General features: G+C 34.7%; 1 protein-coding gene across 1 annotated transcript; it reads left to right on the forward strand.

The window, feature by feature from the left end:
- Window positions 1–1,985: 1,985 nt before the first annotated feature.
- Window positions 1,986–7,536, forward strand: LOC132169774 (glutamate receptor 2.9-like). The gene is made up of 5 exons (XM_059580749.1): window positions 1,986–2,151; window positions 2,292–3,565; window positions 5,273–5,579; window positions 6,528–6,925; window positions 7,057–7,536. The coding sequence occupies exons 1-5, from the start codon at window positions 2,001–2,003 to the stop codon at window positions 7,534–7,536; spliced, it is 2,610 nt and encodes an 869-aa protein (XP_059436732.1). The 5' UTR covers window positions 1,986–2,000.
- The last annotated feature ends 8,258 nt before the right edge of the window (window positions 7,537–15,794 follow it).

Genomic DNA, 15,794 nt, shown 5'->3' on the forward strand with positions numbered 1-15,794 from the left:
CATTGTATTTTACGGACATTTTAAAACAATGATGTTTTATGACATTTTTAAACATTGGATTTTTATTTTTTAGGCCCAAAAAGCCAAAAACGATGATTTTTTAGAATTTTTTAGGACAAAAATGCTAATTGTGTGTTTTAAAAAATGGGCAAAAAATTATTAAATTAAGCACAAAAATTAGAACCAATACCTCAAATAAGCTTAAAAATTAGGCCAAATACCTAAAATAGCCCTTTATGCTTCAAACTTCCAAAAATGCTTCATTTTCCTTCAAACACCTAAAAATAGACAGAAAAAAAGGAAGTAAAACAACACAAAATAACATGACTAAGAGATTAACACACGTAAATTAAGGGGCTAAAATATGTATATTTTAGTCTCATCAGTTACCTGGTCCGGATAACCAGGTACTAATCGGAACTGGCCGTTTATTGTATAACCGGGTAATCGGTTCTGATTTTTCAAAATTAAAAAACTAGCGACCTTGGTTCTGATTCCTAGTTTTGGCCAATAACCGAGAACTGAGATTGGGTTGGCACCCCTAATTAGGGTTTGTTTGGTAAATGATTTCGTTTTGGTTCGATACTGTATCAAAACTTGATTGATGTGAAACAAAAAAGTAAGAATGTTTGGTATGAAAAAATGAAAATTTTTTGTTTTGTAATATTTTTTTTATTTGAATAGTTAATAGAAAATGATTGACGTGATGTAAAAGTAAAAGAATGTTGGAAAAATGAAAAAGTGGGATGAATAGTGTTGTGCCGAAATCATGCCAAAACCGTTTATCAAACGGACCATATATGAATATTTATAATATTGGTTAGTGAATCTTAGGCTCCGTTTACTTTGATGTAAAATGGTTTTCGTCGAAAAATACTTTTAGGGAAGTCATTTTCTCTTAAAATGTTTGCTGTCAAAAACATTTTACAGTGTTTACCGCGCACATGGAAAATAATTTATTTATTTTTATTTTTTTTATATTTTTTTTCAATAAGGTCCCTGCTGGGACTTGTCCGGGACCTCGCCGAGACTCGCCCGGGACTTGACTGGAACCCACTCGGGACCTCCTCGGGACTTGCTCGGGCAAGTCCAATACAGGTCCTGGTCAGGTCCCTGTCAAGTCCCAGGCGGGTCTCGGTCAAGTCCCAGTCAATTTCTAGGTGGATCCCGTTCAGGTCTTAGGGTGGTCTCGGGCGGGTCCAAGTCAAGTCCCGAGCGGGTACAAGTCAAGTCCCAGGCAGGTTCTGGGCACACCTTACGGCAAACTAAAAAACAAACAAACAAAGCTTTAGATTACAAGCCCGACAAAAAGCTACGAGTCGTTTATGTTGTTGGATTTCAAATCTTTAACTCCAAACCTCAAAGGCACTTATTTTCTCCCTTGTTTCTCCATCTACTAATTTAACCAACATCATTAATTCTACAAATATAAAAATGAAATTATTTAATTTATATTCTACTATAATATTATTAATCGAATATGTTAGCGATCGACAATTTCTATGAAGGAGGCAGCACCGACCCCGTAGCTTTAACCTCCTCCGTCACCACTCATCTAAATCTTCTTCTATAAGCAAATAGGCAAGAAACGTGTGCAATTCTCCATCACATGCCAACATATATGATAGAATTTTGCCACCATCTATTAACGACCAAGATGCAAGTCTAAGTTGTAGGATTACAAACTGCTAGCATGCACTGTACGTAACTGAGTAATTAATTAATGTTGTCATCTAGCTGACCAAGTCAAAGAACGATCTTTCACGCCCAGTTTCCTATGAATTTCCCTCGTTTTCTTTGAAACCAATCACATTTATTTTGTTTTACTTTGATAATCAGCAAGAAACCAGACTCACCCATTTATCCCAAAATTTCACCCAATGGCTTGGTCAGTTGTAATGGTCAGCAAAATCTCAAGATCAGTGGTTCTTTTTCTTGCACTCGTCTCTTTTCCTTTCGTTCTCTACCATGGAGCTGAAGCCGCCATTGGAAACGAAGTTATGAAGATAGGTGCCATCATTGATGTCAATTCCCGTATAGGCAAAGAGGAGAAAATCGGCATGGAAATTGCGGTTCAGAACTTCAACAAAACGTCCAAGACTCACAAGCTCTCCCTCTCTATCCGGCAGCCTCATAGAGTAACTTTTGTTGGTTAGTATATCTCTAGCTATCTATTACGAATTCTATTACTTCTCTAACTTAAAAAAATATTAGTGCATTTACCAATAAAATGAAGTAAATTTAATTGTTTAATCATTACTTTAATACGAATATCTTAATTCTGATTGCAGCTGACGAGATGATTAGAGAGAAGAAGGTGAAAGTGATTATCGGCATGCACACGTGGCAGGAAGCAGCTCTGGTAGTCGACATGGGAAATGAAGCTCAAGTTGCTGTTATTTCATTTGCAGCACCCGCCATTACCCCACCGCTGATGCAACTTCGTTGGCCTTTCTTAATACAAATGGCTAAAAATGGTTCTGAAGAAATACAATGCATCGCTGATATTGTTCAAGCGTACAATTGGAAAAGGGTCGTGGCGATTTATGAAGATGAACCCTACGGTGGTGATTCTGGAAAGTTGGAACTTTTATCCGAGGCTCTCCAAAATGTGGGTTCGGAGATTGAGTACCGTTTGGTTCTTCCACCGTTTTCTTTTCTCTCTGATCCGGAAAGGGTTGTCCAAGATGAGCTTGATAAGCTACTGCAAATCCAATCTCGGGTTTTCATAGTTCTTCAGTCATCATTGGAGATGGTGACTCATTTGTTCAGAGAAGCTAAGCCGATGGGACTTGTAGGGAGGGACTCGGCATGGATAATTGCAGAAAGCATTACAAATTTGCTGGACTCTGTTAACGACTCTGTTATTTCCTCCATGGAAGGCGCGTTGGGAATCAAGACCAACTATCCTCAGATCGACAGGCATCATCATTTTTATTCCCAGTTCCGGAATAATTTCAGACGTGAATATCCGGAAGAAGATAATTCTGTGCCAGGAATTTATGCCCTGCGGGCATACGACAGCATTGGAATTGTTATAAATGCGATACAGAAAATGGGAAGTCCAAAGATGTTGTTAGAGAAGATGTTATCAAGCAATTTCTCTGGTTTAAGTGGAAAAATACGTTTCGAAGAAGGCCGGCTGTCGGAGACTCCGATGTTGAGGATCGTAAACGTGGTTGGGAAGAGATACAAAGAAATAGATTACTGGCAAACAGAGTATGGGTTTTTGGAAAACGCATCTGAAATAGAAAAAGCTAAAGAGCAAAATGGAAGTAGCTTGTCTGGTCCAGTGATTTGGCCCGGGAACTTACAACATCGTCCTCCGAAAGGTTGGGAAATGCCGACAAATGCAAAGCCACTGAAGATTGGAGTTCCGGGGAGAACAACGTTCGAGAAGTTTGTGAAGGTCGAGTATGGAGAGACACCGAGTCAGAACAAATATGATGGTTTTTGCATTCAAATTTTCCATGAGGTGCTAAGCCTTTTAGAGTATCACCTGCCTTACGAATTGGAGCCCTACAATGGCACTTACGACGACCTGGTTCATCACGTCTATAACAAGGTAACAACTTCACATATATGTTTTCTTAATGATCTTTGTTTGAGAAAATGTTTTTTTGTGGAGTCCACTTAGAAATTTTTTTGGTTGGGTTTAAAAAGAAAAACACATACATATAAAAGTATAAAAGTATAGACCTGACATCTTACTTACAAAAAATTAATCGTGTTCTAATCTTACAGAAAGAGAGGGGAGCTAGGGGTGCGAGGCCACCCCTAGCTTATTGCGGTGCCAATATGCAACCACCTCTAAACTTGTTAGGTGTGGCCGTGTGGCTAGCTAGATCTTTCTAGTCTTTTAATTTTTTAACTAGTAAGTTAATTAACCTCTACACCTAAAAAAATTAAACACCTATATTTTTCAAACTATTCCTTTGGTTTGATGTTTTTATTTATTTTTATTTAAATTTGTATTTCTATTTAAAGCGGGAAAAGGGGAAAAAGATAATTACAAGAGTGGGTCTTTCCGTTCTCAAATATTAGTTATATATATATATATTCAGATCGATGTAACCCCACCTTCAATACATTTTTCAAAACAAAACGCATATCTCTTCTCACAAATCACTATCAATAAATAAAACACAAGGCATTTCTCAAAAAATAACTAAACATGCACTTAAATTTTTAGGTTTAATTTTTTAGGTGTGGACTTTCCTTATTATATATTAGAACAATTAAAAAAAATGTTAAAAAAAATAGCAACTGGCATGATGGTCAGCCACCCAGTGATGGCGGAGCTGATTTATTGGGCAGCCTCACAGTGGTGGCTGCCAAGGCTATTCAACTGTCTCATGGTGGTTGAGTGAGCTACTTGTTTACCTTGTGTGGCTGACAGGGGAACTCAGCGGCCATGCACGTGCATGGTGGTTGTCAGGGGTGTTCAACAGCCTCGTGGTGGCTGTCAGGTCACCCCATGTTAGTTGTTGCCAACATGGAGCAGCAATCTTTTCTTTTTTCATTCTTTTATTAGCTTCGAAATATTTCTTAATTTTATATTTTTTCGAAACACCCCTCAAAACTTTACCGAACCATTTTTTTTTTTTTTTGGTGGATTTCACATCTAACACTTTTTTCAAATGTGATCCTCACCAAATGAATTAACAATTTGGTTAGAAGATTCCGAATCTGTATTAAATTGGAGCTTAACTATAATGTCGCTATAAGTTCCATAAATATATTGGACAGTCCAAATAATAAAGAAAGTCAACAAAAAAAAAAAAAAAAATCAATTGTGGACCCAGAGAATCTTAAGTTTTCCACAATTTTTACTTAATAATTAAGCATATCATTATTGACATTGTCATTATTTATTGATTGATTAGGGTATGAAAGGAATTTGGAAGACTTTTCTCTTTGTCTATTAACTAGTTGGTCCTTTTAGATGGATACATATAGAGTATAGCATCTAGGAAGAGCAGTAAATCTTTATATATATATCCGCACAAGGGGAGAAAAAGGAGAGAAATACGAACTAGTAACTTTCATTTTCGCTTCATGAGGCATTGCTTCTAGTAGATTGAACTACCCCTCAATTAGAAGAGCAGGAAATCTTTGACAATTTACTAGCTAAAATTAAAACGTTCTTTTATATGAGTTTGCAATAAATTAATTAAACTTTTTTTTTTCTTTTATATATGCTTGCAATTTCTTTGTTTGTTTCTGATAAAAGATAATTTTGCTTGTCGTGTGGGAAAAAACACAATGGAAGTCATATGATGCTGTGATCGGCGACATAACCTTACTAGCCGACCGAATGCAATACGTTGATTTTACAGTGCCGTTTGCGGAGTCGGGTTTGTCTATGATTGTTTTGGCGAAACCAGAAGGGTCGGCATGGATGTTTATGAAGCCCTTCACGGTGGGAATGTGGGTGGCGACTGGCGGCATCTTGATATACACAATGCTTGTGGTTTGGTCCCTGGAACGTCGATGCAATCCAGAGTTCAATGGCCCTTGGAAGAACCAGATTAGTACTGCACTTTGGTTCACCTTCTCCTCTCTCTTCTTTGCTCATAGTAAGTATAAAATTTATATATATATAGTTAATTTGTGGTTTGGGAATGTTTTAGATGAAAGATTTTAAAGAGTGTAAAAAGCAAAGTTAACATTTACGAGTCCTAACTCACAATAAACTATATTGCTTTAAAATAAGCAATAAGTGGGTGCATACACTTGTGTATATGCTTTAGTACGGCACGAAGTACCAGATACACGTGTGTGATGATATTGGGGTTTGATTTATATCGTATGATGCTTTTAAAATAGATTTTAAAATAAATCCAACGATTGGATTTATATGACTATTAGTAAAGTCAACTGTAAAATTAAATTGAGTTTGATCTAACGGTTGAGATTAAGTAATCATTACTAACAAATGGTTAATTATAATTTTAATCTGGTTTCAAGATTAAGTGTCTGTTAATATCTGATCGTCATATTTTAATTAGCAGTTATTTACGGTTTACTGTCCATGGCTTGTGCAGTTTAACACAAAAAATTCTCTCTCCTCTTTCTAGAATAAAAACTTGATCTAAGGGTGTTTTTGTTTGGTTTTGTTTTGTGCAAAACATAACTAAACGGCATGAAATTTCTGAACTTCTTTGTATCCTCCAAAAATATTTGTTATAACTCGATGCATACCAATTTATTAGAATTAATGGGAGCAAATAAATTCTTAAGGAAAGCAACTCAATAATGTGCCTCATTTATGTTGTAAGTGTACTTGTGAGTGTTGTGTCCTACATTGAAAAAATAAATATGAAAATAGTGCTTAATATATCTAAGTCGACCTTAGCCCATAAGTTTAGGCTTTTAAGCTAGAGTTGTGTTCAATTATGTATATTAATATACATTTGATAAAAACTCCATAAACACTTTATCTCCCAACAATTTCATTTTTTGTTTTGTATTTCTGTTTTGCTTGCGACTTGAAAGCACCCATAGCACGTGGCGTTATATTGCAGGGGAAAAAATATACAACAACCTGAGTCGTTTGGTGATTGTACTATGGCTCTTTGTGGTGTTGGTCCTGACATCAAGCTACACCGCTAGTCTGTCTTCAATGCTGACAGTTCAACGGCTCCAACCCCATGTAACCGATGTAGAGTGGCTAAAGAAGAACAACTTGAAAGTTGGTTGCGATGGTGATTCATTTGTAAGGACATACCTGAATAATGTGCTTCACTTCAAGACAGACAACATCTTGAACGTCACCAGCGAATACAATTACACAGGAGAATTTGCAAGCAACAATATCTATGCTGCCTTTCTTGAACTCCCATATGAGAAAGTTTTCCTCAATAAGTACTGCAACGGCTTCATTGGCACCAGACCCACCACCAGATTTGGAGGATTGGGCTTTGTGAGTAGAAACTGATTCTTCAACTTCTTTATAATCCAGATCCCTTCCTCTTCCTTGGACTGTTGCTTAAACTTTTAGGACAACTGGTAATTTAACATAAAGTAATAATTATTTTCTTTATCTCAATGCAGGTATTCCAGAAAGGGTCCCCAATAGCCAGGGATTTTTCGAAAGCTATTCTGAGTCTATCAGAGAATGGTAAGTTAAAGGTACTGGAAGAGGAATGGTTGACGCCCATGGACGAGTGTTCAACCAACATAACTTCCAACAGCACTCAAACCCTGAGCCTCCAAAGCTTTTGGGTGCTCTATCTGATATCCTTTGTCACTTCCACCATTTGTTTTCTACTATCACTAAATTTCTCACCAATAAATCGTCAGAAACATCAGCATGCATACGAAGGAAATATTGTAGCTCCAGATGATGGAAGTGTTTGGAAGAAGGCAGTTAGAATAGTTGGATACTTTCATATCAAAAGTCCAAGACCAACTCCAACTTTAGCGGACGCATCGAATATAAATGCAGACACAACAGATCATGTAAATGATTGTTCTTCTGAGACTCCGGAGCCTGTCAAGTCCTCCCCACCAGCTGAAATAGAAATGCTATGAACTCCTAACAGTAGGAAATAGGAAGTAAGACTCAGGTTAATTTTTCATGGGCATAGGTGTAATGCAAGCTCTGTTAAAATGTTCATTCTGTATAAGCCGAAGTGTTGGCCAGGAACGAGTATATTATTTAAAATTGAGTAAATAAATTTGTTAGATTATATGTTGTCCCACGTGGGTTATGTATATGTACTGTTTATATTATTGGTGTATAATATTTATAATTATGTCACTACAAAAAAATAAAATAAAATAAATAGTAACGCTTGAAATAGAGGCATGCATTTTAATCAAACGTGTCATATGGGGATGTTTTACTGTGCAAACGACCTTACTAAAAATTAAGAATGCTTACACAATAAAACGCCTCTTTTTTGTATAAGCCCTTAAAAATGGGTGTTTTACTGTACAGGCGCCTCCACTATAAAGTGGGGGCGCTTGTACAGTGGAACAGCCCCTAATAAGGGGGCGTTCCACTAGGGCAAGTGCCCCATTTGAGAACATAGGGGCGCCTGCCTGGTAGGCGCTCCTAAATATATGTAACATGAGTTTTATCCTCCAATTAAGTAGAATGTTATAGATTGTAAAAATATTGTGCTTTTTGCATGGTTTATTTGGAATTTGAGATTGTATAGTTAATGCTTTTAATTAATATTAATGTTCATGCTAAGGTTTTGGTTTTAGAGTGAAAATTTTGAATGTAATTATAAGAGGACTTGTAACATATTTTCTGAGGATGTTGTAATTTGTTGGGAGCAATTGATATTGTATGTGAAATTGTATTATGAGATTGTATGTGAATAACATTTTGATTCAAATATATATTATAAGATTGTATAGTATTGAATTTGGATTTGTTATTAGGTTTTCCAAAGAGAAAAAATAAAAATTAAAACACAATTAAAAGGTACATGGGAAATTTTTTTTTCCCATATATTAATTATTGGGGGCGCTTGCCCACGTGGGCGCCCCCTTTTCCGAAAGGGGGCGCTTGCACAGTGCCAAGCGCCCCTTTCTCAATTTAGAAATGCTTAGCTTAAAATGCCTCCTTTTGGAGGCATTTTTCACTATACAAGCATATCTAAATTGAAGTTGCTATGATTTGAGGTGTGCGCCAAGTGCCCCTATTCAAGTGTCTCTAAATCAATTGGGACGTTTTTTTTTTTTATTTTTATACCAAAAACGCCCCAAATATTCATGCCATCCTTAGTTTTTTTGTATATATATATATATATATGCAATTATAAGTATATGTTCCATGATTATGATGTTGAATGATGTTTTCCATTATTATATGATAAGAACTATTTTGACTTAAATATATGTTCATATAATTCTTGAAGAGACAAAGCTAAGAGCATCAATAGTTTGACAATTATATTAAAAAATGAAATTTTCCAACCAATCCCAAACAATACCTTGATGAGAGTGAATATGTGTTTTTATAAAAACTATCTCAAATCAAAAATTATAGCACCAAATATAATAAAAGAAATATAATAAAAGAAGTAAATCACTCGATATATACAAGAATTTGGTGAAGAAGTGGAAACTCTTTGAAAAACTCATTAAAGATAAAACCATTTCAGCGCAGCCAATTAAACCCAAAAAACTCATCCACAATAGAAGAATTCAATTAAAAGTATGACACATTTACAAAATCTTTGTAACCCACACTTATTCCTTGTACCAAGCAAACAACATGTTTAGACACACTAAAAGAAGCAACATAAAAGACTTTAATACCATATTAAAAAATTAAAATATCAAAGAGGGAAAAGAGATCATTTTGAGAATAAGGAGAAAATAGAAAAAGATAAACTTTGAGGTATTAGTTCAGCATTAAAGGCCTACATATACTATTATAATGCCAAATATGACTACATTTTTATTGTATTTGTTGAAATAATGATTAAGCCCGGGTACCATGTTGAAGTTTGTGGGTAAATATAAAATACGAGAATAATAGCAGAAGTAAGAGAAAAAAGAAAGATAAAGAATTACAAGTGGTTTGATGTTAGACAAATACGCTCACCACTTCGAATAGCCTATATATAGGACTACATTATACTCATTAACTTATTTATTTGAAAAATTACTAGTGAATTCACTTATCCATAGAGATGAGTGAAAGATGAAATTAAGAATGATATATTATCATTTCTCATATTTTAAATATAAAAGGTACTGAGAGAGAATAGTACAAAAATTCAGAGTGGTTTGATGATGGAGTACTCCTACATCTATCCATACAATATACCCAATAAAATTGCATGTTTACTATGTTGATTTGATATTATATATATTGTTTTATAAGAAGTCCTATTTATATATAGAGCATATGTGGACAATGTGGTGTAGGTTAGATAAGCCATAGAAATCAAATATTATAATTATGGTTAGAAATTCTATGGATCCTATTGAATACATTAAAATTGTAATCTTGAACAAATATAGAATAAAATGTTATGACTATTCTAACACGACTCTACACCTCTTGTCAATTTAATGCACCTTAATTTGTATCCTATAATTACTAGTACTGCAGAGTTAATTCAAACATAAAAATTGTTTATAAAACATGAAACTGTCAGGTATTCCTCATATATACATCTATTAAGGTCTTTTTCCAGGCAAGAGGATGCTGTTATATATTGATATTCCTTGACACACAACCATTGATGGAACTGGATCGGAGGCTCGGTTTGACAAGAGCCAGTTACTATTCATCAAAAGAAAATTCAATTCTCAACATTTTTACTTTTTACATCACATTAATTACTACAAAATAAAATTTTTTCACTTTTACATATCAAACATTTTTACTTTTGTCTTTTTGTTTTTTTTTTATACATCAATCAATTTTTACTACAATTTCAAACCACTAAACAGTTGTGGGCCAATGCCAAACTAAGCCTCTGAGAAACCCTACATTTGACTTCTCTGTTTCCGCTAGGCTTTCAAAGGTGTCTTTCCTGGAAGAATCACGTACAGCTAGCGCATACCCTTCCATATATATTCGAACTTTCTCAAATGTCTAATCCTTGTTAAATATCCAAACCGACGTTTGGAGACTTTCACTCTAACAGTGACTAATTAATGTTGGTGGATTCCCTCGATCATTGCCAAGAAAATTCGACTCCATACAAGACAAAGTCAAAGATGCAATATTCCACACTCATAGTCTTCCAGATAACGCGTTTTTCTTCTTCCTTCGCGCATAGAAGATGTTGATAAGGTTGTCTGATCTATTACTAAAGCCAAAGCAGTATTCGACGTCCCATCTACAAATGATTTAAAAAATCCCAATCAGGCCTTTTTAGTCAGAAGTGATTGAAAGTGTTGATAAAGAAATTTTGGGTTAGAGGGAGAGATAAACGAAGAGAGAAGAGATAAAAGTTTATTTTAGTTTTAATTAATAAAGACAAGTAAAATGCCACAAAGAATAGTCATATCAACAAAGAGTTGTAACATCATTGGTTTCTTAAGTGAGACAACAAAGAGTTGTTTTCAAGGGGTAGTTTAATTGGCTGTGGGTCATGCCTCGTAAAGCGGAGGTCACTAGTTCGAATCTCCTCTCTTTCTTCTCTTTTGTGTAAACATGTCAAAAAAAAAATAAAAAAATAAAAAAAGTGAGGCAACCATCCAAATTTTTGTGTGCACTTCATTTAGCAACATCAGCTGCCACTTAAGACATTAACATAAAAACTAAAAAAACGAATAGACTTCTATTAGTGAGACCGATGGAAGTCCTTAACTCTGATTTTTTTTAGAACTTTTTAAATTTTATGCACCAAATTGGAACTCTACGCATTTTTCATGGACTAAAACAGTAATTTGTCGATACATAACAATATGAAGAATCAATTCTTCATAAGATACATATATATAGATATGAAAAAATTCTAAACAGATAAATATCACAGTTTATGCAGAATTAATAGATATTTATCAAAGCAAACAATCACCAAAATATAAACAATCACACACAAGAATTTTGGTGACGAAGAGGAAACTTTTTAGAAACTGATCTAAAAGTTAAACCTCTTCGAGGAAGTCAAACCTAGGAAATCACTATCAAAAGATTATTTAGAGATTATAAACACTAGGAATACTTTCAACTCATTACAAGACCTTGGCTTTGTAAGATCTATATATATATATATATATATATGAAAAAAATGAAATAAAAAATAACTACTTGCCTTTCAGTGAAGTCCTTATAAAGCTCTGAAAAATCCTCCCCAAGCCTATCTGATGGTTGGCCAGTCACTATCTTGTAACCACACAGACTGTTTGTTGCATTGGGCACCTACAGAGCAACAAAAATTAGGTAAGGTATTGCACAGTAGAGACACACAAATGATTGTTTAGACAAACAAAACATTTGAAATCAACCACCTTGTGAGCTAGATGATGAAATGTGTACAGCAAGCACTCAACATAAGTAAAGTTCATCTCTTCTCCAGTCTTCCTCCGATGCATGTATTTCTGAGAAGGGAAAAGAAACATGTTATTAGAGTAACACAAATTATTGACAAAACAAAAATAAAAGAAACATGTTATGAAATTATGACAAATTATTTACACAGTTTATATTTTGTATTTCAAGCAAGGCTTGAACACTTTATACTATTAAGAAATAGAATTTAAGCAGACAAAAATAAAAGAAACTCTAATATGAATGTACAATGTCAACCCTGTTCTTTAAAGCGGAGTTGAAATGTACAATACTTTAACAATTATAAATACATGGGTTCGTATTTGTTCTGTCATTTAAAAGAGTGTGTACCTTTAATAGCTGAACAACATTAGGAAGAATCTGGCGGCCGGGAATCCTGTGGTGTTGTGGAAAGAGAAATTTCTGCAAGGGTTTTGAGCAGATCTATCTTTCGCTCCTCAGGAAGCTAGCACAAATAAATATCAGTAGAGTTAATTTCTTGCAAGACGCCTTGTGATTATAACGTAACGTAATCGAGCAACGAGAAGCTCTCTTCCTACAATGGAAACCTTCTAAAGCTAGAGGGTGTTTAGAAGATAAAATCCGATCAAGTCAAGCATATCCAAGCAAGGCAACAATCCCATGATTTACTACTTCATGTTTCATGGGATTGCATATTATTCTCCATCTCAACGTATGATTCATGCCATGATATATGGGATGTGTTCCCTTCATATGCCTATATATTGTTCTCTCTTGTAACATTCAAATCACTGAATAAAAATGTAGTCCTTTGTTCTCTTCTTCTTCCCTTTCTTCTTCTTCTCTTTACAAATTTCTTCCTTTAGTCTGTATTTTCACATGGTATCAGAGCAATAAATCCATAACGTCGTTCTAGTTCCATTTCCCCTGTCTCTCTTAGTCATTTCATCAAGCACCTTAGCCGCATCACATATGTTTGTTGAGTCACAGGTTGCAAGCTCACTCCTTCTCCACAGTTATTGCACACTGACATCAACCTTTGGTCATCGTAGTGAAATCTAACCATCCATTGTTGGTTTTGTTGGGAGATTCGACCACCCCTTGGTATTTTCGGTGAGATCTGACCATCCCTTAATTGGAAATTTGCAGCGAGATCTGACTGCTCCTCGGTATTTTACGACGAGATCCGACCGCCCCTTGGTGTTTTTGTGGCGCGATCCAACCGCCCCCGATAGTTTATGGCAAGATTCAACCGACAAATGGCCAATTATTTGTTTTTGTTTATCAAACTGAAGGAAATTCCTACCATCAGTTTGCGGGGGAGTGTTAGAAGATAAAATCTGATTAAGTCAAGCATATCTAAGCAAGGCAACAATCCTATGATTTACTCCTCCATGTTCCATAGGATTGCATATTACTCTCTATCACAACCCATGATTCACGCCATGATATATAGGATGCGTTCCCTTCATATGCCTATATATTGTTCTCTCTTGTAACATTCAAATCACTGAATAAAAATGTAGTCCTTTATTCTCTTCTTCTTCCCTTTCTTCTTCTTCTCTTTACAAACTTTCTTGCTTTAGTCTGTATTTTGACAAAGGGAAATTTCCTGACCATTTTTTCTTTTCCACAAAATACTCCAGATAATTACACTAAAATGATAGAGAAATGAAACATCATCCAATAAGAAAAGCTCCTATACTATCTGCATATACGAGTTTCAAATTTCATATTTCCCATTTTCACAATGATGAACACAAATGAAAGATGAGCAGCAAAATAAGTCAAATCATTAAATATAGACACACACGAACATTTTCCAACTAAACATTTAAATAAAATCATTTCCACCTATAGATATAATCATTGAGAACATAACTACCAAAGCATGCATAAAAAATAAAAATAAAAATAGTAATTGTACTCTTCACACCAATTTATCACACTAATAAACACAAGAAGTCAGCTGGTATGAAATTGGTGTGTTAAGTAGCATTACTCAAAGAAATTTGATGTCAAAAGCCTAAGCAAGCAAAGATTACAACCGAATACATGGATATTGAAACAAAATCTAAAAGCCCAATGAACTCAAATAGCATGCTCATTATTTCAAGACATGGAAACTGAAGTATTACCTTATATATCAAAAATAGGTATAATGTGTGTTAGTATTTTTGTTGGCATAATTCGATTCTAAAATGCAAAGGCTACAGTTCACGGGCTCAAACACTGATATAGAATGCTTAGAATCCAACCCCCACTTACAGATCATATGTGGTGAACGTTAAATTGAATCTCTTAGAGTTTGAGTTATTCATTTGATAAATCTACGGTTGAGAAGTCTATCGGAAGGGTTTGGTAAAGGAGAATCACGTTGAAGAAGATTGTGAGCAATGAGACGAGTTGTAGGCTTGTTGATCTTACAGAGCCAAGGTCTTGCAAAGGGTTGTAAGTGTTCCTAGTGTCTGTAATCTCTGAATAATTTTTTGATAGTGATTTCCTGGATTTTGCTGTCCTAGAGAGGTTTTACTTTTAGATCGGTTTCCAAAAGGTTTCCTTTTCGTAACCAAAATATATGTGTCTAGCTCTTTATTGCTTTATATATTTTGGTGATTGAATTATTTATTGCTTCATAGTATTAATTCTGCATAAATTGTGATAAACAACTTTTTGGAGTGGGCATAGCGTTTTTCAATTGGTTTCAAAGCAGGTTCACTCTATTTGGATTAAATTCCTGAGTGAGATCTTTTGACTCCTTGTTTACTATGAATACTTCTCAAGGGGAATATAAACTTATAAACTCCTTCAACAATTTGTTGGAAAAATTCACGTTTTTGAGACATAAATACACAAATTGTTTGGAAGGTTTTCAAGATCTTGAACATGTAAAAGAATCTTTAGTAACTAAATTGTTTGAATCACATGTCTTAATTGATTCTTTAAGATCTGAAAATCATGTTCTAGTTTCTAAAGTTGATTTGTTAGAGAATAAATGAAAAGAGTCAGAAACTCAATTGGAAAAATTCTCTAACAACTCCATTGGGAAAATAATGCATACTCAAAATTCTGATGGTGATAATTCTGGGATTTCTATGATTGTTGATAATGTTGGTAGCTCTACTTCACATTATTCTAAATCTGACAAGAATACCTTGTTTATTAAGCCTATGAATGTTAAAGAAGTCAAGGCCAATGTAGTCTGTTTAGATAAGGGCAAAACTTCTTGTTTGAATAATTGTGTAAAGCCCAAATCCAAGACTTCTTCTAAAAAACAAACTCAAGTTAAGTTTGTTCCTACCTGCCACCATTGTGGGATTATTGGTCACATCAGACCAAACTGTTTTCAGTTTAAATTCCAAAAACTTTGGAAAAACTCGACTTCTCCTAAGAAAGAAAAATGTGATATAGAGTCGTGCTTCCCTAGATTAAAGTCTAAATATATCCTTCCTCATAAAAGATAACCTTCTCAAAGGTTTGTTCCCACTTGTCGTTATTATGGCAAAGTTGGTCATATTCAACCAAATTGTTTTAAATTGAAACCTCCTATGCATATAAATGAAAATTCCTATTCTAGGAAAGAAAGTGAGGATTTGGTCATAATAACGAGAGAAGTGCTATCTAGGCTAGATAAGCTTGAGTGAAATCATAAGTTTAGACCTAAAATTTCTCAAGTGTGGGTTAGGAAGGATGATACCATTCACCCCTTGAGGGGGAGTGGTGGTGATCTCACCTTATGTTAGGTGAGTCACCCACATGCCTAGGATTGGTTGTCATGCATTCTTATCAATATCCTAGAGCATTTTTTAAAAAAAAAAAAAAAAAAATTTTTGCTTTG

Source organism: Corylus avellana, chromosome ca2, assembly GCF_901000735.1.
Source record: "Corylus avellana chromosome ca2, CavTom2PMs-1.0".
In the NCBI taxonomy this organism is placed as follows: Eukaryota; Viridiplantae; Streptophyta; class Magnoliopsida; order Fagales; family Betulaceae; genus Corylus; species Corylus avellana.

Bases quoted from the DNA above. Each gene is read 5' to 3' on its own strand.
- LOC132169774 (XM_059580749.1), top strand. From the start codon at position 2,001: ATGAAGATAGGTGCCATCATTGATGTCAATTCCCGTATAGGCAAAGAG. The intron at 2,152-2,291 runs GTTAGTATATCT...TTCTGATTGCAG, and splicing joins TCATAGAGTAACTTTTGTTG to CTGACGAGATGATTAGAGAG. The intron at 3,566-5,272 runs GTAACAACTTCA...ACACAATGGAAG, and splicing joins TTCATCACGTCTATAACAAG to TCATATGATGCTGTGATCGG.